The 25,597-nt window shown below is 44.1% G+C and overlaps 1 protein-coding gene across 2 annotated transcripts in view; it reads left to right on the top strand.

Moving 5' to 3' along the window:
* The window catches only part of SYTL5 (synaptotagmin like 5), a 725,724-nt gene that overhangs the window by 630,225 nt on the left and 69,902 nt on the right, over positions 1-25,597 (top strand). For both annotated transcript variants that reach the window (XM_085622910.1, XM_085622911.1), the window contains 2 exons: positions 14,819-14,980; positions 22,368-22,476. In XM_085622910.1, coding sequence (XP_085479036.1) covers positions 14,819-14,980; positions 22,368-22,476 — 271 coding nt within the window. The remainder of the gene's footprint in view (positions 1-14,818; positions 14,981-22,367; positions 22,477-25,597) is intronic.

Here is a 25,597-nt window from a genome sequence, read left to right on the forward strand (position 1 = left end):
ACATTGGCAAAGGACACATCCTTGATAGAACACTTGCTACTTTTTATTAACACATGGCACTTATTAGTGATCACCGTCCCTGCTTACTGACCCTTGGACATGTTACCAAGCTCAAGGAAAAGTTGAAATTGGGGTGCTTCCTAGTTCTTCCATTTAGTGTTTTAAAGGAATCTTTCGTCTTTTTATGCACGCTTGGTCAATTGACTTATCCTCCCCCAGCTCACGTGTCTGTCCATGACCTTTAAGACCTACCTGATGACCTTCGGTCCTATTATATCATCCTTTTGATGAACCAGAAACCCATTCTGCATATCCTTCTATACAGCATGCAGCCCATCAACGCCATCAGCAACAGCCTCTTCTGTTTCCTTTCAGGTGAACTGTAGCTATTATGCCACCTTCCCAGTCTCAAGAATGGAGTAAAGATTATGTACATCGAACTCCTCTCCATCAAGGTGGCTGTACCAGCAGAAAATGACAATAAAATTGCCCTTACCCTCCTAGTTTAAATCATGCCCTTCTATCCCAACACAATAAAGTCCGCTGAGGACAAAAAACAACAGAACTAGCCTCGCACTACAACCCAGCCAGGAGCCTCCAATCATTTCTGACAACCTTGTCCAGCAACAATTATTCAAGAGGATGACAAATGGTGCGAGATTTCTTGGGGTACATTGTCGTGGACTGAGGAAAGCTTTCAACTTCAATTTGAGATCTACACTAAACAGCATCTGAAATAGCAATCCCCTAAACGGCAAACTATTCAGAATCGCCTTGAAGAGAACTGACAATGGTTGCAACCAATGAATATCTTATTTTGATCCCACTCTTATGATTAGACGTTTTGCTCTGTCCACCAGATTGCATTTCATCAACTTTTCTAGCTCTCTGGAGTAGGGAGGTTGGCAATTGAAATGTAACACGTAGCATGCTACAAAACTCAAAAATAAAATTAGACAAAAATAACATACCAAACAGGGACAATAAAAGTGCAAAAGAACACTAAAAATTACAAAGAAAATTGTGAATTTCATAAGAAAAGTTTGTCAACATTCAAAGTGAATCCAGCATCCTTTAGCAAATGGCATACCTGAATGAAAGCTTTGTCATGCTCTTCCTGAGTAGCTCCAAAAAACAATATGTCTTCACTATAGTTGAAGGCAATCACAACAGCTTGTATGAATGCCATCATTGAAAAATTCTGCAGCAGAGGATACACCAAAACTCAGTTGCTTATAGCGAAACAGACCAATGTTTGTAGAAAAGGTTATTATGTACCTGCAATTTTCTTTAAGTTCCAACTGGTGATGTCCTTTGTTTACATCGAGAGAAAAACTTTGCACCATTCATTTGAGTTATCACATCAGCAATGTGCGGACCGGGATGTTGTTCTCTCTCGATTGCCTTGTTGGGCAGATGCATGTCAACGCAGAGGCATACAAATCCTTCACTGTTTCTTTTAGACACTACTACTATGGGAGAAACCCAAGGTGTTGAACCAGTGGAGCATTCAATGATATGTTTGAGCAATTAATTAAGTTCTCTTTCAACAGCTTCTTGCAAGTGAAATTCAATTTGTCTGTGTCTTTGGTCAACAGGATAAACATCGTGTTCGAGGCATATGAGCTGTAGATCATATGCTTTAGCATAGATCGCTATCTGGTGTTGGGCCGAATGTTTGCACTTGTTTTTCTTCAACTCCATCCTCAGATTGTTTTTTTTCGCCATCCAGTTCGGATGTGTATTGCTGCGCTCCGGCTCGGTATTGTTTCGAACTCCTTCGGTGCGCAATCCTCTACTCTCAATGGTATTGTCTTTTTGACTTCTGAATCTGAAGCTCCCGTTTCCCCACAGAAGTCCTGATAGATCAGTAGCAGGCCAGGCACCCAGTCTTCTTTTGTGGCTGCTTTCTGCTTACAACCTCCCTCCCTCCCACACACCCCCACCTCTCAGACCGCCCCTTCCATTGAGATGACGTCAGAGGCATTCACCCTCCCCTCCTCTTTATCATTTTTTTAGTTAAAACTTTTTGGTGAGGGGACACAAAGCCCACTGTGCCCTGAGGCGAAATAGCTCCGTGATTAGTGCGTCTTTGGAGGCGAGGCATTAGACACTGCTAATGCCAGCGGTGGCCAATTGACGCTTGTACGAATAATTTATGAGATTTTTTTTCTCCTTTGCCTGGAGATCATATCAAAGTTTTTTTCCCACCTTATCTTTTGCTCTTCTATAAGCGAACGTGTGTGTAAAAAAGCTTCTTTTGATTTCCATGTTGCATAGGACTTGGCTTTTTTACCTGCTGAAAGGGACCGTCGTTGAATGTATTCCGTCTCCTCCAAATTTGCTTCTGTACTCAAGATACTTTCTTCAAACACACAGAGATTATTTTTGTCTTTTTATTATTTAAAAAAACAAGGAACCAGGCGGCCGCGGGCTTTTTCGTGAAAAGTTGTGGAGCTGTTTTGGGGACAAATGAGTCTGTTCCTTTGGGGGACAGAGGTTGGTACTTTGAACTCTGCTTTCTGTGTGTACGTGGTTGGTTGCAGCGGCTGTGCAGTTCACTAGGGCGGTTACTGTTGGCTCTCACTTTGCTCTCTCTCTGTAACCTCGAAACGCCAAGTGTCTAAGGCGCTCTGATTGCCAGAATTTACCATCTCACGGACTGTAACAGATTTCAGTGAGGCTTACACTAGTTGGGGTTTATTTCAGTGGAGGTTTGCAGCTGTTTCTTGCAAGCGGCCCTTTTGGGGTGACTTTTAAACAACCTGCAAAGTGTTTTTTTTTCTTTTGGTGATGTGATTGATGCGCCTGCATTTCACAAATGCTAATGGACGAGGCCTGCATTTAAATGACTCCGGCAGGAACGGTGAGTGAGCGAGCAGGCCGTGCCAACCTCCCTGGACAGACGTGGGGGCACAGGGCCGAAGCACGGCTTGGGTAGCAGGGTGGCATGTTTTGACGCCTCTCAAGTTGCATGTGAGCCACACATTAGTTCTGATTGAGTATGTAAAGAAGCATGTGTAAACGGTGTGTGTGGGAGGGGGGTAAAGTGAGTAATACAGGTGGGTGGTTTCTAGTTGAGTGTGAAGGAGTTTGGGTAAATGTGTGTGTGAAGTAAGTACATACGGGTGGGTGGTTTTTGATTGAGTGTGTGAGGGAGTATAGGTAAACGTGTGTGGGTGAATTGAGTGCATTCGGATGGGTGGTTTCTGATTGAGTGTGTGAGAGTGACGAGTATAGGTAAAGTGTGTGTGAGTGGGTAAATTGAGTACACATAGGTGGGTGGTTTCTGATTGAGTATGAGTAAACGTGTGTGTGAGAAGTAAGTGCATTTGGGGGGTGGTTTCTGATTGAGTGTGTGAAAGAGACGACTATAGGTAAAGGGTGTGTGAGTGGGTAAAGTGAGTGCATACGGGTGGTTGCTGGGCCGATTACTGGGGTGTGTGACTAGGGGGTGTGCAGCTGAATCTCTGTTAGGTCGGGTGGGGGGCTGAATAATTGAGAAAGTATGGCTGAGTGCTTATTTGGGGGGGTTGAAAGTACTTTAGTGGTTACATTGCTCGATCCAGAACCCTACATTCCTTTGCTAAGACAGGGACCGAGAGTGTGCTGCCCGTTGTCGCTCCACCGTCTAGTTGTTATTCTCCAGGTCGTCAGTGGTTTCCGGAAGCGGAGTGGCCTGTGGAAATGCTAGGCAGGGGGCTTACTATGGAGGCGAGGGAGTTGAGGAAGCGTCGGACATATGTAGCTGGCTTGGGCCCCAGCCTCTCCAGCCTTTCAAAGTTACTGACAGCCACCAAATGCACCACCCCAAAGGGAATGACCCAGGCAACCCCAAGATCGTGTGGGGGAGCTGCAGTATGTTATGGGGGTATCTCAGCTGCTATTGTAGGGAGCTGTCTGTGGAGTACCTGGAGTTGTTACGGGTGGGGGTACCTGATGCGTCTTGGGGTGTGGTGGCACCATGAGGACAACTCGCGGCTGTTATTAGAGGGAGCTCAGGGGGCATGTTTATATTATTGGGGGCAACTTGGTGTCATGTAGGGGGCCTTGAGGCGCATCTCCCAGGCGTTATTGGTCTGTCTCTGGGGACATCATTTCAGGCTGTGTTGGGGGCTACGAGTGCCATCTCGCAAGTGTTATTCGAGGGAGTTCTGGGGGTCTCTGGATGCGTCTGGGGGTTTGAGCGGCATCCCCAGGTGATCCCGGAGGGGGCCAGCAGCTCCAGCCCTCTCCGGGGCCGGCATGACAGCTCTTGACGGTCCCAGGGCTCATTATCCGGCTCCTATTGAGAGACCCTTTCAGTGGCAGCCAGGCTGGCTGGCAGAGTCGTTTGTCTCCTCATTCACTGACCTGCAGAATGCAGCGCCTGTCAGGGCCCCCCATTCACCCCCAGGATACTTTACTGATGAGCTCTGACTTTTAGCACTTTTCACATGTCAGGAGAAGTCAAGTGTATCGTCCAACGGCTTCTTTTTACCTTTTCCGCCTTCAAAGTCCGCTTTCTCCCGGACGGCTTCTGGCTGGCTGTCTCCACACTTGCTCGGGTTCGCCTCCGAGCGCCCTGCCGAGCAGCCTTTGGGAAGCTGCGATGGGACACCCACCGCTCGGACTGGTGCTCCCTGTGTTACCCTGAGTGCATGCGACGGGGGGAGGCTTTGGGGTGCACTGAGGTGTGCCCAGCAGTGTCCCACCCACTGGCCCGGCAGCGACACTGCATCAACACAATCGGGCCACGCCCGTGAGCCGACTTAGCCGAGCGAGCAACATAGTGATCAGAAAAGATTGAATCCATCACTCACACAACTTGAACGAAGTGAGTGACAATCAGACAGAGACAGTGTCTCCAGAGTCGGATGGACGAGAAGTAGTCAGTTAGTAGAACACCGCAGGATCGTCTGTTGAGTTATTTGCCTGTTAACTAACTCCCGTTACTGGGCCGTAGCGATAGCGAAGCAAATAAGCAAATACATGCGTGCACTAGTAGCGTGACTGTAGACCCGGCCCTGATAATTAAAATTAAGCACTGATTCAGGCGGAGGAGCCAATTGATGCAGGCGGAGGAGCCAGGCAGCCAATGGGCGCCCGGGAGGCGCTGGCAGCGCTTTGCGTAAAGCAATATTCCGCGTGCCCCCTTTCCCGCTCCGGCTGAGGCGCAGGAGGAAGTGCACTGGCTGCGGACGGTGGCAGAGGTCAGGCTCGGCTAATGGGCCTGTGGAGGTGCAGAGGGAGGCGAGGCGGCGAGCAGAGGCGCCCAGCCACTAATGCACTCGAGCCATCGCCAATCAGCAAAGGTGCGTGTGCTCTGCAGAGTCCCTGCCCCCTGGCCCCTCCGGGTGCACACACACTCACTCACTCACCGCACACACGCACACACGGCACATCCGCGGCATCCCCCTGACAGCACTCTTCACTGTCAATCTCTGTCTCCTTCCCAGGAACCCAGCCTCCGCTCTGCACCGGCGCAGCCTCCTTTACCCACCGGCAGGCACCAAGTTTCCGTGCCCGCTGCACAGCGCCCACCGCTGCCAGTGCAGCCCGGGACAGCATGCCTCGCACAGGTGAGTGCCTCTCTCTGCCCACTCTGCACTGTGTACTGAGGGTCTTGGAGGAGGGAAGGGCGGCTCGGACCTGGGATGCACAGCTCACATGCGGGCCCCCTCAGCTCCACCCGGCCCGTTGATGAAGACAGGTGGACGACAGGTGACCACGGAGCGGGTGGTGGCAGACCAGGCTATTGGGGTGCACTTGGTATAAAGATCTCCAGGAAGAGGGTGCAGGCGACGTTGCATATTGGTCAAAGGCCTCGTTGAAGCTGTCACACCCCTCTGTTTTCACGTTGGGTACCTTATGTATGATGGCGTTGAGGTGTTGGCTTGTGGAGTGGAAGTGGTCTGTTGTAGATGGTGTCACGCGTGGGTGTCTGTCACTGTTACTTACCTGTGTCCACGAGACTACAGAGGCGGAAGCAATATTGTTAGGCCACGAGAGTCGTCTGAAGGATGGGTGTAGATTGTGGCCCGCTGGGTGGGGGGTCTACATGGGGGACTGCGGTGAAACTGAAGAACTGGCCGAACCTGGCACCCCACGCTCAAGACATTCGTGAGTAAAACAAACACTTGCAGACATTGTGTGTCAAACTGCCTCATGTGCACGTGGGGAAAAACTGACCTCGTTCTCATCGGTGGACATTTTGTTATCAATATTTCCTCTTTAGAACTTTGCTTACAAGAAAAGTCCTGAAGACAATTACAAACAAGACCCGAGCACTTTTATCTCTTACTCAAGGCTAACAGACAACAGGTGGGTGAGCAGCTTCACCCTATAAGCAGTAGCTAATATTATGAAAACCAACACACACACAGGGAGGGGGATGTTTACTTTCCTTAATTTAGAGTTTACACTCTTTCCGTCCATTGAAAACTCAAAATTCTGATTTAGAAAATGAGGCAAATTGACATCTATTTAAAATATAAGAATACGTTCAAAAATGTTTCTATAGAATTGTATATTCTCAAGAAATGAAACGCTTTCATGAGAAACTAAACAATCCGTTTACTTAGGGGTATTGACTGTCACATTTTAAAACAATTTTCATTGTCTTCGACCGTGACTGTAAAAATTAAGAAAGCAAAACTTCAGTCAATAAAAAGATGATGCCAGAAATGTAACAAGTTTGCTTCGATTCACCAAAGCAATTAATGATTTAACCTTGCCTTTGTCCGTTTGTGTTTACACAAACTTTGTGCTGTTTGCGGCAGACGAAAACTCGGGGAAGTCTTAACCAGCCGCAAACAAAATATAAAACAAGCAGAACCCCGCAGGCGGTGTCTGGAACCATTGTCCGAAAACATCGTGCGGACTTTCGTGGCTTCAACGGTGGTCACTTACGTGTTTCGTTGCACTTTCAGTTCCCTGCTAAAAGTTTTACTAGAAAAGTTTCACAACAGAAAGCAAAACTCTAGCCTGCTAGTCCCAAAAAAAACAAGCATTTGCAATGCAATAGGTCTCGCATTTATAAGAGTTTGAGCTATTGGCATTGTAAAATTACAATGCCTTTTATTTATGTTTTGGTTTTAAAACAAATAAAAGGCATTGTCATTTACAATGTCAGTAGCATAAACTCGCATAAAAGCAGTGTGTGGAGTGCAGCAGTGTGCGGCGTGCAGCAGTGTGCGGCGTGCAGCAGTGAGCGGCGTGCAGCAGTGTGCGGCGTGCAGCAGTGTGCGGCGTGCAGCAGTGTGCAGAGTGCAGCAGTGTTTCGTGTAGCAGTGTGAGGCGTGCAGCAGTGTGAGGCGTGCAGCAGTGTGAGGCGTGCAGCAGTGTGCGGCGTGCAGCAGTGTGCGGCGTGCAGCAGTGTGCGGCGTACAGCAGTGTGCGGCGTGCAGCAGTATGCGGCGTGCAGCAGTGTGCGGCGTAAAGCAGTGTGCGGCGTGCAGCAGTGTGAGGCATGCAGCACTGTGCGGCGTGCAGCAGTGTGCAGCGGCGTGCAGCAGTGTGCTGCGTGCACCAGTGTTGTGCAGCATGCAGCAGTGAGTAATGCAGCAGTGTGCAGCAGTGTGGGGCGTGCAGCAGTGTGCGGCGTGCAGCAGTGTGCGCCGTGCAGCAGTGTGTGGCGTGCAGCAGTGTTTCATGTAGCATTGTCCGGCGTGCAGCAGTGTGCGGCGTGCAGCGGCATGCAGCAGTGTGCTGTGTGCACCAGTGTTGTGCAGCATGCAGCAGTGAGTAATGCAGCAGTGTGCAGCAGTATGTGGCGTGCAGCAGTGTGCGGCATGCAGCAGTGTGCGGCGTGCAGCAGTGTGCGGCGTGCAGCAGTGTGTGGCATGCAGCAGCGTGCAGCAGTGTTTGGCGTGCAGCAGTGTGCAGCGTGCAGCAGTGTGCGGCGTGCAGCAATGTGCGGCGTGCAGCAGTGTGTAATGCAGCAGTGTGTTATTGGATAGTGGAAATGCTTTTGTCAGATGCCAGATGTCTGGCCACAAGCATGGACAGCTCTAATGCCCCCGACATTACCAAATAAGTCTCTAATTGAAAATCTCATCGTCATTTTGGTGCACCTATAATGCCGGATAGGAGGCCGGGGCTTTGTTAGGTCTGTGGAAAAGCCAGACGAAGAATTGAAGCGTTAACGTTTGTGCTCTTTTGTGGCAAAAACTACAGCCAGGTACAGAGAATGCATCGCACAGTGCATAAAGGGATACTGATACAATTACTGTATTGTGCTGCTCTTATGGGACAGCGGAGTCCTTCAACAGATAGTGACATGTATGTTGCACAGAAAACAGCAGGACTGGGGGAGGAAAATAAGTAGCATCAATGATACAAAACAGATTATAAACTGGCCCAAGGTTTTAAAAATGTACATGGTACAGTGCACGGATGCTTTAAAGTAAATGTATTATTACGTTTTGAGGACTTTTAGAGAAAAGAGAGTATACTAGATTGGAAATGTATAACCTACATTAAGATTCAAACAGTGCCCTGTTAAAAATAGTCCATAACCCCAAATAAACATAAAAATGCCTCGAGCTGGGACCAGTGGGAGCCTGTTTACACCAAGGGAAGATAATGATACTCCCAAATGTCATATCCTACAGTGCACACCACCAGGATAAAATAATTGTCAGTGCAATCTGCAGACAGATCTCTCAGATGAAACGAGGCGACGGTAGAGCTCCATACAAGACTGGTGTCAACAAAGGCTACATTTGAGAGAAAATTCGAGGTATTACAGCAGAACTGCCTGGCATACAAATAACTGCATAGGCTCAGTTTGGGTAAAGGCCCACCGAATGCTATAGCTGCAGCAAATATATGCTTGTCACATTTTGGAAACACTTGAACTACTGCACTTTGTAGTAGGAGAGCATTTCGTATTTAAAGCTGTACTGACAAGCAAGCATTTCTTGCGTTGTTAACAAGTCTTGTAGGACTGATACCGAGTAAGAGGAAAACGAAGTATAGTGTTATGTTTATGGTTTTAGCCGTAATACTGTAAAAGAAGCCGATTGTAAACTATTTGGAAAGCTTTCTAGCCCACCATTCGCATATTGGTATGCAGACATAATCAAAAGACTATTTATTAGGTGAGGCTGCATTATTAAAATATATGGTTGACTAATGAAGACAGTCATCTATATTTGGGCGACTGTTGCGATATGATCGCGGAAAACATTGTGGACTGTGGAAAAAAGAAACGAGACGCGATGGTGGAGGGGGTGGGGGAGAGAAGCGGGAGTGTGAAAAAGCAGCAGGGAAGGGGGCGGAGAGGGGCTACGACGGAGAGCGACGTAAAGCCATATGGCTGCTTTGCGCGCATGCACCATAGCTATGGAAAAGTTATGAACTGGGCCAAAGAGGAGGTCCTGCAAATTATCAGCCTCTGTTCCTACCGAAAGAGGTGGGCAGCTTACAGCAGCTATGTTTTCCAATCTATAGTAAATATTTACATTAGGATGTCAGCAGGAGTTCAGTATATAAAAATACGTTAAGAAAAAAAATACAGTAAGGTAACGGAACGGCTTTGCTGTTTCAGTGCTAAATTCTCTTGATCTTGTGCACATTGTAATGACTCTACTAGCTTGGCTAATGGTTTCTAGGTTTAGTTTTATCGACTTCTAGCATGTACCTTCACGCTGTAAGCAGTGAACTCAGAAGCAGAGCAATGGAGAGGATGTGGCGCTATGGCCAGAGCTCCTGAGTTTGGAACCAGGTTTGAGTCTTGACGTAGGCTCAACATCCTGCGATTCTGGGCAAATCACTTAATCTCCTCTTACCTAAAAAACAAATTGTGTCCAACTGTAATGTAATTGGTGCTCATATAAAATGCTCCACTGCCTTCGGGTCATGTATATAGCGCAAACATGACCCGAAGGCAGTGGAGCATTTTATATGAGCACCAATTACATTACAGTTGGACACAATTTGTTTTTTAGGTAAGAGGAGATTAAGTGATTTGCCCAGAATCGCAGGATGTTGAGCCTACGTCAAGACTCAAACCTGGTTCCAAACTCAGGAGCTCTGGCCATAGCGCCACATCCTCTCCATTGCTCTGCTTCTGAGTTCACTGCTTACAGCGTGAAGGTACATGCATGGAGATGAACCAAACAGAAGTACTAAAGGGAGGTCCGTGGGGTTAGAAAAAGCTTTCATGTGTGCAAAAGAGTCACATTCATTGGTAGAGAATCCCGTAGTGATATGGGATCAAGCAACTAGTGCCAGTGCCGTGCTCGAGGGAGGTGCATGTGCAGCTGCTACACAGTTTGTCAGCTCGAGGCACAAAGTCTACTGAGCACTGCAGAACGCTGGACACCAACGGGTATGTTGTCTATAACGCTTTGCACAACGTTCGTGCTTGAAGTTCCAATTAATGTGCAACTGCTGCTTATGTAAATACACCAATGACATGTAACTTCTGCTGCTCCAACAGCTGTGCTGAGTTATTAGAAAACTCACTTCTCCAGCGCGAGACGCGATGGTGGGGGGGTGGGGGAGAGAGGCGCGAGTTCTGATAACTGGTGAACTGGTGTGAAATAGCAGCAGGGAAGGGGGCGGAGAGGGGCTACGAGGGAGAGCGACGTAAAGCCATATGGCTGCTTTGCGCGCGTGCACGCCTCGTGCACTGTAGCTCTATGCCAGGGGAAGCACTTTCAAAAACCCCCTTACAAAATGTCTCAAAGAGACATCTTTCGCTGTCTCAGCGAGACCTAACAAGCGCAAGTGGAGGGGGGTTTGGGAAAGTTATGCGGCTGTATTCTAACTTTTTGTTTGTGGTGCGAGACAATGCTGGAAATGGTCTTGGCTTGACTGGACGGGCTCTCGCGGTGCGTGCATCCTCCCAGGACGTGGCTAGTATATTAAACCGCGGAGAGGAGCTGGGCTGGAGTTTAGGGAGGCCGATTTTCCAAGCACTGCTCTGTTGATAATCAGGTGGCTGTCAGAGCTGTGAATGTTTATCACTCGGGCTCGGCGCGTGGGGAAGAAAGCGCCGCCTGATGTTTATTTCGTCTTCAGACGGCTACAAACTACTACAAACTACTTACTCCAGTTGCACAAAGGCTGCTTGCTGCTGAATGGGCTAACCGCGAGGCCCGTCACAAGCGGAAAGCAAGAAAAAAGTTATATTCATTATAAGACGCAAAGGAAAACACATAAAAAATAAAGCCCCGGGGGGCTGGTGGTCCCCGGGGCTGCGGGGGCCGTGAGCCCCCCGCAAATATTTATAGAAAGCCCCGGGGGTGCCGGGGCAGTGTGGTGGGGATTGGGGCACACATACCACCTCAGGCCCCGCCCCCTACCTTCACCACTGTGCAAATATGCCCCGTGGCGCGTTTTAAGTTGGGGGATTCAGTCCCTTTGAATCCTGAGGGTCCCTGGGGTCCAACTAGCCCACCAGGTACCTCCAGTAAGCGCCACAAGGCTGCGTTGCAGAGAGGTGTGAAAAGGGGCGTGGCCTGGAGCACCTCTCTGCAACGCAGCCCTGTGGCGCTTCCTGGAGGTACCTGGTGGGCTAGTTGGCCCCATCTAGCCCACAGTATTGAAGGGGAATTAATTCCCCAATTTAGAACGTGCCACAGGGCGCGTTTGCAGAGTGTGCTTGTGAGGGGGCGGGGCCTAGGGACGATGTGTCTTTTAAAAAAAAAAATTTTTTAAAGGGGGGCTGTGGGGCCCCCCTTCCTTTTACTTTTTTGTGGCCCTGGGGACCCCATCCCCCAGGGCCTCACCCCCAAATTAAAATGTACAACATTTTTTTACGGGAAGGGGGCCGCGTGCCCCCACCCGTGGCCGATTCCAGGGCCCGGTGACCCCATCCCCCGGGGCTGGCCATTGATTATTTTTTTTTGTTAATGGGGGAGGTGGGCCACGTGACCCCCCTCCCTGGCCACTTATGGCCCCAGGGACTCCATCCCCCGGAGCCTGGCCTCTCGTTGGGGACCGTGGGGGAGTTCGCAATCCCCCCACGGTCCCAGACGGCTCCCCGCCTCCTGTGGGAGCTGGCATTGCTTTTCCACATGGGGAGAAGCTAACATGCTGCTCCCCAGATGGAAAAGCAATCTGCTTTGCTTCATTGAAGCAAGAGCAGGTTTCCCTGCTCTCGCTTCAATGAAGCAAAGCAGTTTGCAATGGCAGGGTGGGAGCCGCGAGGCTCCCGCCCTGCCATTGCAAACAGCAGGACACCCCGGGACACTGCAGGAGCTGGCCCTGGGGGGTGGCGGTCCCCAGGGCCACAACAAGGCTCCAAGAGGGGGGCCGCGCGGCCCCCCTCCCACATCTGTTAGCAGCCCCGGGGGGTGGCCTGAGAGCCCCCCCACCCAATATTAATAAGCCCCGGGGGGGTGGCGGTCCCCGGGGCAGTATGGGGGGATTGGAACCCCCCCACACTATTTTTTTAATATGCCCCTGGGATTTAGCCCCCCCGGGGGCCAATTACCAAAGAAGCGCGGGAGCCTGCGCTTCATTTCTTTTTTTTTGGGCCGAAATTCGCGCTGAGTGAAAAAAAAGGCTTTTTTTTGGCCCTGGGGGTCATTGTGGGACCCCCTGAGCAGGCCTAGTGGGTCAGGGTATTTCTACCCCACCCCTTTTCGCGCTTTGCGCGTTTGTTTCTTAGGTTTCTTTTGCCTCGATTCTACCGAGGCACAAGATGGCTGCCAACACTTCCTGATTTGGAGTGTTGACAGCCAATTAGAATCCAGCTCGTGCACGGCAGGTTGCGCGCTGGATGCGCATAGGGTGCGCTGATCCTCCAAGGCCATAGATATATATGTACTTTTAAATGTCATTTTCTCAGGAACTACTGAACGGATTTACACCATTTAAGCAAAAGGCACAAGTCTGAACTAAGGACTACCTCTTTGCCAAATTTGGTGTAATTCCGTTCAGTAGTTCGGGCTGTAGCTGCGGCTAAAGGTCCTATTGGAAATTGCATGGGGAAAACACGTTTTGGGACCTCCCCTTTTTTCTCGGCGCCCCGCTTGACAAATCACTGTGAAACTTTCGGGATAGGAGCGGACCAGAGCCGGCCAAAAGTTTTGAAACTTTCGCGAAGATTCGTCAATCGGCGCCAAGGTTATTCCAAATAGAATGTTGCGGATTTCCTATGGAAAATAGGTCCTAACTATATCTATCTACTGGCGACCGCCAGTAGGTAATACAGATATATATATTTAGTTGTATGAATGCAAAACGCCACTGCCAGTGCTTCGCTTGAACACAGAGACGAGAAGCGGACCCAAACGATTAGTGCCAATCAAAAGTGCTTTATTTAGTTGCCCAGCCTGTCCGCCATAACGCGTTTCGACCCCCACTCGGGTCTTGATCACATACATTTAGTTGTATATATATATATATATAAAAAGATTTTATATTTTTTTTGTGTGTGTTTTTTTTGTTTTGTTTCTTCAACTATTGTACTGCTTTGTTGTAACCTTTGTAACTGTTTCCTTTGATTTGTATCTGATGCCTGTCTGACCATCCATAATTGTGAAGCGCTCTGATATACTTCGGGATCATGTTCACGCTACATGAAACTTTATAAATAAATAAATAAAAATAAGGGAAGAAAGAAAGAAAAAGCAATTGATAGGAAAAAATGACAGCAAAACAAAGCTTGGTTTAAAATGAACCTATAAGATTAAGATAAAGAGACAGGAATTGTAGATTGTTGAAAGAAAGGGGCATGTGGAGAAATCGAGACTAGGCAGGGGCAGATCCTCCGTGAGAGTGGAAGAGCATCGCATCACTAACCAAAATGCCCCAAAACCCCATAGATGAAAAATAAAATAGTAATAAAGTTAATTTATTACCATTTTATTTTTCATCCGCCCGTACAGAACCGAGAGTCAGGACCGGCGGGGCTTACTGAGAGAACCAGGAGGGAGAAAGGTGGGCTGACGGGTACTTCATTTCAAAGTGTGCATGTCCCTTTGGCTGGCCGTCTTGCAACGGGCAGCAAAAAATGCGCACTTTGAAACCTCTAACCCACCTATCTTAAAACAGCTGGGTTAGAGCAAGTGCAGGTCTCCAGTGCTCTTGAGAGCGCCAAGAGCAGCTGCTCCCTTAAATCCTTGTGCTGCTCTCATGCAGCATGAGAGCGGCACCAGGATTGGTTAAGGTACTTCGATGTGGCCAGAGCCGAACACTGGACTGCAGGAGGAAGAGGTGCATTGAGGAGTAGGATGTGTTGCAGGTAAGTGTATTTTATTTCATATTTTACCCACCACTCATTTGTCCGCCTCACCACTCCTCATAGATACCATCCACCACTGAGACTATGTAGCCATGGTATCTGGCAACACCGGCATTCAGCAATGCACACTACATGCTCATAAAAAACATTCTACTACCATCCTCCCTCCCCCCGCACATATTTTTATACAAGTTGCACAATGTGCTGGGTATTTGTTTACACGTTATCGGGACGGGGGCATACTTTAAACCAGTCCTCATAGATAGTGTTTTTGGAACTGAAACGTCCACACACCCACGAAAACCAGCACATACTCTACTTCCATATGTATGTATAAAAATCTTAATTTGCAATATATATTCTGTAATTCGCACCATGGGATCTCTAGGAGTAATTAATACATGTTTTAAAATAAAAGTACTTTCTAAGAGCTAGACCAGAAACCTCTGGCGTTCCCTAAATTTTCTGTAATTATATAGTTTGCTGGATTGTAGTTTGTAGTGAGGTGTGCAACAGAAACAATTCTTGCCATTGCAGAAATGTGTTCACCTTGGTTCACATCTTGGTTTTTCACAAATATTTTATTGTCTTCACAATAAAAAAAAAATCACATTTTGATCCTCTCTTCTTTAACAGTATGTTATCAGCCACACTCAGTTGGAGACCAGGACTCTGCAGCTCACTGTCTGGCACAATGACCGGTTTGGCCGCAACAGCTTCTTAGGGGAGGTGGAAATTGCCCTCGACTCCTGGAACTTCGAAAACCGAGCAGATGAATGGTTCAAGCTTCAACCCAAAGTAAGATTTTGCAATTGCTTGTTAATGAAGAAAATATGTTTACAGGACGTGGGTGTGATCAGTTGTGTCAGCAGGTAACTATGGTGTAAACTGATAGGGTTGTGGTTTGTAACACCGCATACTCTTGCTGCAGTACCAGAAGTGATCCAGATAGCAATGACATGTGGTTAAAAGAATGATGGGTTTTGTTAGGCGCTGAGCTGCAGGCTTTCGGCTGGGGTAAACTGGGTTGCTGCATGCCAAAGTCTACGGTTCACTGACAAATATCGATGTAAAAAACATAGAAGTAAAAAATATCAATGAAAAAATATAGAATGCAAAAATATTGACTCCCTATACTTTAACAGATAAGTACAAAAATATAGACAAAATTATGGACGTAAAAATATAGTTGTACAAAATATCGATTCTTATATATATATAAGTTAAAATCAATATTGAATATGTTAAATAATAAAATTAAAATAAAAGAATTAAGTAGATTTAATATACATTTTAACAAATATAACAAATAAACGTAATTAAAGTTAAACACACATACACAATAATGAATATATATATATATATTTACTTTAAAATAATTAATAAACTATTAATTTAAATTTAATTTATAATTTAAAATTATATGCAAATTTAAACACACACACTTATATATATATATATATAGATATAGATATATCTATATCTATATATATGTAACAATAGCATTAAATCTAATTAAAAAAACATTCTATTATAAATTAAAACATTAAACTATTTAAAAAATGTCAAACTTACATTTCCCACTCCAGTCAGTGCAACAGTAGGGAGAGTGTTGGATAGCAGTGGGATAAATATTACTATTCCCACTCCAGTGAATGCAACAGTAGGGAAAGTGTTGGATAGCGAAGGGTTAACAATTACCAATCCCACTCCATTGAGTGTAACAGTAGGAAAAGTGGTGGATAGCGGAGGGGTAAAAATTTGTATTCCCACTCCAGTGAGTGCAACAGTAGGGAAAGTGTTGGATGGCAGAGGGGTAAAATTACTGTTCCCACACCAGTGAGTGCAACAGTAGGGAAAGTGTTGGATAGTGGCAGGATAAAATGTACTATTCCCACTCCAATCAATGCAACAGTAGGGAAAGTGTTGGATAGCGGAGGGGTGAAAATTATTATTCCCACTCCAGTGAGTGCAACAGTAGGGAAAGTGTTGGGTTGCGAAGGGGTAACAATTAATATTCTCCCTCTAGTCAGTTCAAAAATAAAAACAGACAAACTATTAACAACAACAAAAATATTTTAAATAAATATGTTAAAATTTAAAATACAAATATATTTAATAATAACATTTAGAACATACTATAATGTTAAATACATATGCCAAATACCTACAAATATTATATAAAATAAAATAAAAATATAAATTCAAACAAATAAACATTTTTAATTAGAAACTATTTAGAAACAAAAACATTAATTATTACATAAATGTACTTTTTTTTTATTTCCTACCCTATAACACCACACAATTTCAGAACCAACATCTACATTTTTTTTCCTTATTTGTCATAATTAATTACCAATTATAGAAGTATTATTAATTAAAAACCAAATTAAAACTCATAAAAATTAACTAACTTCCCACACGTTACCGCTAAACCCCCACAACCCACAGCTAAAATTAAACTGTAAAAAAATGAATTCCACAATTCACACTTATTTTCAATTAAAGAAATAGTATTTAACAACTAATTATATAGTAAGTAAAATTAAGTGACTCCCCACACTGTAACCCTTTAAAAGTAAAAACCACAAACACAAAAGTATACCCAAATACCCTAATTAAATATCAATTAATGAATTAAAATTAATGACCAACTAATTATTATTTAATTAATCATAAATTACTTCCCACCCTTTACCCCTATATACCCTACAGCCCATACCTAAAACTAATTACTCAATTTCCATATTTAATTTTCAATTAATTAATATTAATGATCAAAGAATTATTAATTAATCAAACATAAATTACTTCCCACCCTTTACCCGTATAAACCCCACAACCCACACCTAAAATGAATTACACAATTTCCAAAATTAATTTTCAATCAATCAATTATTATATATTAACATCTCATTATTAATTAATCCAAAATGACTTCCTACCCTTTACCCCTATAAACCCCACAATCTGCAACTAAACAAATTACACAATTACCATAATGAATTACAAATTAATTAATTAACTTTAATTAACAACTAATTAATAATTAATTACAAATAAATGACTTGCAAACCATTACCACTATAAACCCCACAACTGCACCTAAAGAAAATTACACGATTGCCATAATTAATTACCAAATAATTAATATTAATTAACAACCAATTATTAATTAATTACAAATAAATCCCACAATTAACACTATAATATCTCAATTAAATAAATACAAAATAATCATTAATTAATTATAATTAAATTACTTCCTACCCTATCCCCTATAATCCTACAAGCCGCTACAATTAAAAAAAAAAACGCTAAATTTACTTAAAATAAAATTGATAACTACTAAAAATGTAACACATATAATAAAAAACATAAACAATACTTATACACAAAAACATACATCACATACATTTAAAATATAAACTAAAACACATAAAACGAAATATAAAATCGATATTTTAAAGAACTATATTTTTGCAAACGATATTAATGACTTCTATTTTTTTTTTTAAACAATATTTCTTACCTTAAATTCGATTTTCTTGACCACGATATTTGTGCTGGGTATATTTCTGCCACTATATTTCCAACTCGATATTTGTGTAAGTCAACATTTCCAACTTGATATTCTGCCTGAATATCCTCAATATAGATAGGAAGCCAGACTGGATTTTCTTGGAAGCCTGATCCTCACAAATGTGATCCCACCCACTTGCCTCTCATAGTCAGTGTTGCAGAGCCAGCAGATACAGAGAGACAAAATATCCAGATCTACAGACATCTTCAGCTAATCTAAATTTGGTGGTTTTGTCTGCGGGGGCAGTGGTAGTTCTTTCCAAGTTTTCCACTCACATAGAAGGACACCAGGAGGACACCCCCCAACAACCTACTGAACCTTACTGGATAGCTTCCCATCTCCATATAATGCCATGGTGCTCACGCTCCCATGAAGCACAAGCCAAAATGATCTAAACCAGTGGTTCCCAAACTTTTTAGAACCACCATCTACTTTTTAGACCAACTAACTTTCAAGATCCGTCTACCTTTAATTGACATGAGGCCGGGCAAATTTTGAATGTAACTAAAGCATCATGTAGTAGGGCATTGTCATTTACAGACAGCACATTTTCCATGAAAATGGCCACTAAGTTTAAACAGACATACAGTTATACTGATAAACCTTTACAGCACACAAATGATAATGTGTGGAAAACGGATTTGTGTGAATATTTATCATTTGTGCATCCATAAGTGTCTTCAGTTATTTTGATCCAATTAAAAGCTCTGTTTAAGCACACTTCAGAATTACAAAAAAAGTGCTACATTTTTGCTTTTTTAACTGATGGATGCATTCATTTAGTGTATAGGTGTTTACATTTTGTTGTGTTTTGCAAAAACAACATCCTACATTGTCACATAATTCACTTTAAAAACTCATCTCACTTTGCATTAAATCAGCCTGGCATTTCAGGTTAGTCTTTGAATCACCAGCAAATTGGACAAGTTACACAGAGAATTGAAGGGCATCTCTATTTATTGCTCTGACTTTTGCAACTCACTGAAAATGAGCTCACAACCAATCAATGTTTCGCGACCCACAGTTTGGAAAACACTGATCTAGACATGCAATAAAATGACCCAATTACCAACTTTTATTCCCTAGTAGTCTCTCCGTCTCATGGATAATACCTCCTGGTGACAAACTAAAGGCACAGTATTTTTCTGTTGTCTCTCACACTCATAAATATCTATATGTATCTATCTATATACATATAGATAGACAGATATATCTATATATATAATGATATATATATATATATTTCTTTCTTCTAATATTGTGATTTTAATTTTTTTGTGGTTGTTAATCAATACATTGGAAAAGGGTCTGGATAGCATCCATCTGGAATCTAAAATGGAACAATGTGAATTGCTTCTGTGCCAATATTTCCTGCTCTGCATCGTTCTTTAATGTACCTAAACTTGCTGTGGCTTGGATGGGTGGAGTATTTCAGACTGGGGGTGATCAAGATGAGAACTGTGAGCACAATGGAGTCATTGTGTGCTCCATGTTTTCGGATATTGTATGCTGACTGATGCTGGAGGAGGGAGCTTCAAGGGTTGTGTTTCGATAAAGAGGGTGATGGAGCACTGGGCCTTACAACATAATCTCTTAGTCAAGTCGCAACGTTTTTCACCATTGGTCATATGGACCTTTGTTAGCTGATGTGAAGCATAGAAAGGTAGAAGACATCAACAATACAATTCCAACTTGTGAAGCCAAAGTTACTCCACAATAAGGAACAGGAATCAGTGAATATAGTTAACGGGTTTTATTTTGGATTATCAATAAATCCAGTATATATGCAAACCAAAAGTAAGTTCAATAAATGCAGCAATACAATACATAAGCTGAAATATCGTAGTAGGTTGAGGCACAACAGAAATACATCGAATTGTGATAATCACAATTGTTTAAACACAAATTAAAGCAAACAAGTGTCCCACAAAGAAACTTCCCTTCTCTCTCCTAAAGATAGAGCAGATATATGGTCATCTATCAAGGGTCTCTAATTCAGGAGCACAGAATGTGTCAGCATGATCAGACTCCAGTAGAAGTCTTTGGAAAAAGGAAAGACGTGTTTAGCGTAAAGCTTCACACTTGTAAGAATAAGCGAGCATAAGAGGTCTGTACCCCTTGAAGTCTAAAGGGAATCTTTCTGGTCACTAACTGTGTGAACACCAATTTAAAAGTTACAGGAGATTCAGAAACGTCCTTATCTCCTTTACACCACCAGGAGCCAATAAAGTTACTACTTGAGTGCATCTGCAACATCACTTAAATTTCCCAACGCATCGAGCTGAGACTTCAGTTCTCAACCTTGAACACCTTGCCATCCTGGTACATGATGAACAGAAGGCCTCTTTCGAAAGTTGTTTCTCCACCTTACTGCCGAGTTCTTACCTCCAGGCCTCTCTGTCAGCAGTCTAATACAGACAATAAGCCTTTCTCTAACTCACGAAATCATGATAATAAACATGCAAGGAAAAGAGAAAACATGCTGGCACAGCAAAATGAGGGTCAACCGAGGCCTGCAGTCAGGCAAACTTTGGTTAACCATTTAATGTGCATTTCCAATACATGGTTATGCATGTGCATGAGTGTAAGAGTAAAACGTGAATAAAAAGTACTTTTTTTTTTTTAAACTGAACATTAGAGCACACGTATATACATCTTTAGTCACTACCGTGAATACGTTTCATTAATATGTTTAAATGTTTCACACACATTAACAAAAAGTTAAGGTACAGAGTGATAATAATGTCAAATGTGCATATATAAATCAATTTTTGTGACGTGCAAGAGAGGAGTTAAAATTGCGTTGCTCCAAGGGTATTGCAGGCTGTACACTGTGATGGAAGAATGGCAGTTCAAGTAAATGTGCTGACTATAATATGTGCTTGTGGTAGGGTATGCGCTGTGAGTTACAGGTGTTAATGTGAGCCATGTACTGTGAAAGCATAATGGATTGGGTCTGGTGAATGATTGTGATTTTCTGGTGGCACTAGGAAAAGGGCAAGAGTTTGGTTTTACTGAAAGGTACAGGTTTTGTGGTTAGGATTGGAGGCTGCAAAAACTGTTATGATAGGTGTTTGTATTGGGAGAAGGGACAGTGTTAAAGATAAGGGGGGCCAGATTTATCATAATGTTGCATTGCCCTTGCATCACGCAAGGTAACACAAGGGAAACGCAACACTAAAGTCCGATTTACAGTGCAACACAAAAGTCAGATTTACCAAGCAACACAAGCCCATGTTGCATGGCCCTGTGGTGTTTGGTAAATCTGGAGTAAGAAAAGGCAGCAAAAGTCGCTGCCTTACATTAATCTGCTCCAGGGAGGTGTTCCATACAAGGAGTGTGGGAGTTTCCTTGCACCCACTAATCGATTTTGGGACATACCCACATTTGCCGTGAGTGGTAGACCTGGAAATGTGTCAACATACTACGCCTTCCCAGGGGAGGCATAATGAAGAGAAATATGTGTTCTACATTCTGCAGCACACGTAGAAGGAAGAAAACCCTCTAAGCATTGTTTTTGTGCGGGACGGTTTCCTCTCCTGCGCGAGAACAATCCTGCCTACAACGCAGGCACCCTTGCACCATGTTGCAAGGGTATCTGCGTTGTTGCAAGGCAGAACCTTGTGAGCCTGCACAAGGAGAGGACAGGAATACACCATATAATGTTAAATATGGTGCATTCCTGCTCTTTCCCTTTCACACAGTGCAGCAAGTTGTCTTGCTGTGTTGCATTGTGTTAAAATGTGATACTTCTGGCCCCATGTTTGTGTTGAAGTGTGTCAGAGACAAACTAAGAGATGCAAACACCATTAATGTTATAGGAGATGTTTTGTGACAAAGTGGGATGGTAGTTAAGGTGATGTTAATTAGGAAAATCATCATCTGTGATTTTTGGTAATTGATTCTCTGTCCTTGAAATCTGTTGTCATAACATTTTCTGTCTTGTTTGGTAGGAGACGTACCTTGAGAGTCCTGGCATGTAGGATTCCAGTATTGCCCACCATTTTATACCAAATGAGGTTAAGGTTCTCTAATTGAAGATAGCTTGAGATATGTTTTGGTGGATTAGCCATTGTTCAGACATACAAGGGTCACCAACAGCCTCCTCTGATATTTCATAGGATTACATGATAATCCATGCATTTTACCGCAAATAATTATTTTAATGCCAGGCATGCATCACTGTAAAAAGTGTATATTTACATTTTGTTAATGGTTTCCCAAAATCTCATGCATTTTACAGCCACTGGAGATCTGACAAACAAATGTTGTATCATTTTATCACAGTTTTATTATGAGACAAATATTTGTAGGTTGTATGATCTAAGATAAAGAAACAGGATGATTCCTGGTGTTACATTGATCTGCAAACAAATGCATGCTGCTTTCGGTCCCCTTCATTGTGAAGCGTGTTATTTATGGACATATTGAGATGCAAACTTCACGTAACCTAACACACAGCTCCACACAATTGAAAGGGACTTCAAAGATCTCAACCAATTAGATTTTAAATACTGTTTGTTCTAGGCACTATGTAACTATAAGGAATAGTGAGCCCATCTGCCATGTCAGCTGTTTTTCTTCTCTCTGTTTCCTCAGGTGGATGTTCCAGCTGACGTCATTCCTCAGTATAAAGGAGAGTTGACTATCAGTTTACATTACCGTCCCCCAGAGAAGAACCTTACTCTTCCACTTGACCAATCACAAGGTAAAGTGCATTCCAATTGGAATAATCTGAGGAGATGTCTTGGAAGGTACTGAGACACCACTCCCCTCTTCCATGATGCCACTTTCTGTGTGCCCTGACTTTGCACCACCTCCTATGTGGCACACAGTTTCTGTTTCCCTGCACCTGTAATGCAGCGTAGGTGCAGAGGCATTCTCTTATTTGTATGGGGCCACCCCAGCCAAGCACATTAGGGAACACCCCCCTGTGATCACACCAAAACGTTGTTCTGCGATGTCCTTATAGCAGGGCTAGAGAGGCCTCTGCACGCCCTCCTCTCTGTATCAACAAAATTACCTGCGGTGCAAACACCTGCTGCACGTCCACAACAGTATGTGTAATATGGACCCCAATAAGTTATAAGGATCTGTACAAACATTATCGATAGACGTCCTTGCTTTTGTTGGGATATCCAGACAAATTCCAGCAAATACAGTTTACCTGAAGAATCTGAAATATGTATACACAAATTAATCTTACCTGATTGTAAAGACCTTATTTAAAGTCACTGCCTTACGTTGTCATATTTGTTAAAAATATGACTAGAAAGCGCACCTCATTAAAAAAAATTAACAATAGCTGTTTTGATAGAATCTGTACTACAAAATGCATTATATGTTCCTTTTACATTAACTTGTAAGTTTGTCAAATTAGCTCACTGAAATGAACACCTGCTGTTTTGATCTGAATGTAAGGTGATGGTCAAAGGTTTAAAACTTGCAAAATATACATAGACGTTCATCATTACGAGGTCTACAAAATTAGTTCCCATGAATAGGTGAAAAGAGAATCCAGACACGGTGGTAAGGAGCATGTGCTGTATTCACCTAACGGCTCCAACGCCTGGCAGCAACTGCCACATGAACCTCACACAGAACCTCACACAGAGTTCCACGCAGGGAACTCAGAAAAACCCACACATTACACCACCCACCATTCCAATGCAACCCCAGCCCAGCACATAACCCAACACCCTCCTTCCTTCACAAAAATAAAATGGATTAACAATTTAAAGAAAGCAAAATGTTTGATGGAATGTGCGGCTTTAGATAAAAAAGCTCTACATACTCCTGCCATCTAGTGTTGGGTCCGGAGTTGTGCAAGTTGTTTTTATTAAAAGAAATCTTTCAAGTCACAAGACTGAGGAACTCCTCCTCTCTGTGATACTGTGTATCGGCATCAACTCCTTCATTAGATTGTTTTCTCTCTGCTGGTGGGTTCAGATGTGTGTGCCTCTGCTCCCTGTGTTGACTCAGTTAGGTACGACTTTCTGGTATTTTTTCAATCGCGCTTTCCACTTCTGCGCTGCTCTTGAATTTCATCAGTTTGGGCTTTGACTGACCTTCCTTTGGGGCCTACTCCAGCGTTTACTTGTTTCCATTGAGAATGTCCTTCTGGTGGAATGCACACCTTTTAGATTTTGCCCGCTTTGCCACCTGAAATATCCACACACAGACCAACACCTCATGTGCAACTTGAATATTTCACCAGACCTTCGTGAGGCCCGACTGTGACTCATGTAAGTCTTTTCTGTCCAAGAAAACCCTTTGGGATCGAAGGGCGCATCAGTTGGAAATGTCTCGTAGAAGTGGAGATGACACCCTGACATTTTTGGCGAGGAACATGCCCTGGAGGAGCCAGGCTCGGACAATTCAGCTTCCCTGAAGAAAGTTCTGGCTCCAATGTCAAAATAGATATAGAGATGCATAGTCTTCCATCTGGTCAGTGCCTGAGTACAATTTACCCTTGACCCTGCACCCAAGCACGCCTCCAAACATCTTCATAAGAGGTCGCCAGACCACCACTGCCTACGGGCCATGGCTGGATCAGAAAGATTGTTTCGAACACCCTGCCACAAAAACTGATAACAAGGCCAAGCCTTCGGCATTGACCACTTTGGACCGAGACTGACCTTCGGGATTGAGCCTGCAACCGACCACTTCTACCTTTTTGCCGACCAAAAAATTCAGTTCCATACTGAAACCCTCAGACTGAAAATTACAGGTCCAAAAACCTGTAAATCTTTATTGGCTTCCATGTCTTCGGTCGAACCCATTCTCAAGAAAATGAAAATTAGACAACAGAAAATTCAGATCCAGGAAGGGACAGGATGGATCCTTGCTTGTTCATCACAAAAGAAAAAGCTGTCCTTCTGAAAAGCACTGGACAGCCCTATCCCTCAAAAGAGAAAGATGAAGGACAAGGCCAACAGTCCTACACATCAGCCTCCTCCTCCACCACCATCTCCACCCCCATCTCCACCCCCTCGTTTACCTTCTACATCTCCAGCACATGGCCCACTTGATGCTACACCTACAGGGGTACCTGGTACAGATGATGGATGGTTACGAGTGCCATTAGGGGATCCTGACCCCCAACTATACGGATCTATATCCCACTCGTCCCTCCCCTCCAGAAGATGTCACGCCTCTCCAACAAGTCATTGCTAGGGCAGCTGCATTGCACAGTGTTGAGCTTCACAAAGAATCCCTGGAGCAGGATTTTTTGTTCGACAACCAGTCTTCCACATATAGGGACACCCAGTATTTACCCACACTTCCTGGCATGGAGAGGCATGCAGATGACATTTTTAAAGAGCCAGTCGATGCCCGAGTTATCACCCCTCTGGTGGACAAAAAATTTAAGGCAGCTCATTCGGACCCACTTTTTACCTGGGTCAAGTCCCACCTGACTCCATAGTTGCCACATTGGTTTGAAAAGAGCTAATAGCAAGACTACTGGGGACACTCCACCATGAAAGCATGTGAATAGATGCAGCTGGGGAAAGAGTTTCAGCACAGGCAGCTAATCATTGGCATATTGCCAATTGTTAAGCCATTCCGGCCCCCTATGACAAAGCCCATTGGGATGAGATAGAAGGACTGCTACAGTACCTCCCATAGGAACACCACAAAAGGGGTCAACAAATTCTCACAGAAGGTTAGGCCATCACCAACAACTCCATCCGATGCACACTAGATGCAGCGGCTATCGCTCTAGGGTTGTCCGCAGACGATATGTATGGCTTAGGTATTCTGGTTTCGAACCAGAGTTCTAGCAGGTAGTACTTAATATGCCTTTTGACAAAGAGCACCATTTTTGG

This window comes from Triturus cristatus, chromosome 8 (assembly GCF_964204655.1).
Source record: "Triturus cristatus chromosome 8, aTriCri1.1, whole genome shotgun sequence".
NCBI classification, from domain to species: Eukaryota; Metazoa; Chordata; class Amphibia; order Caudata; family Salamandridae; genus Triturus; species Triturus cristatus.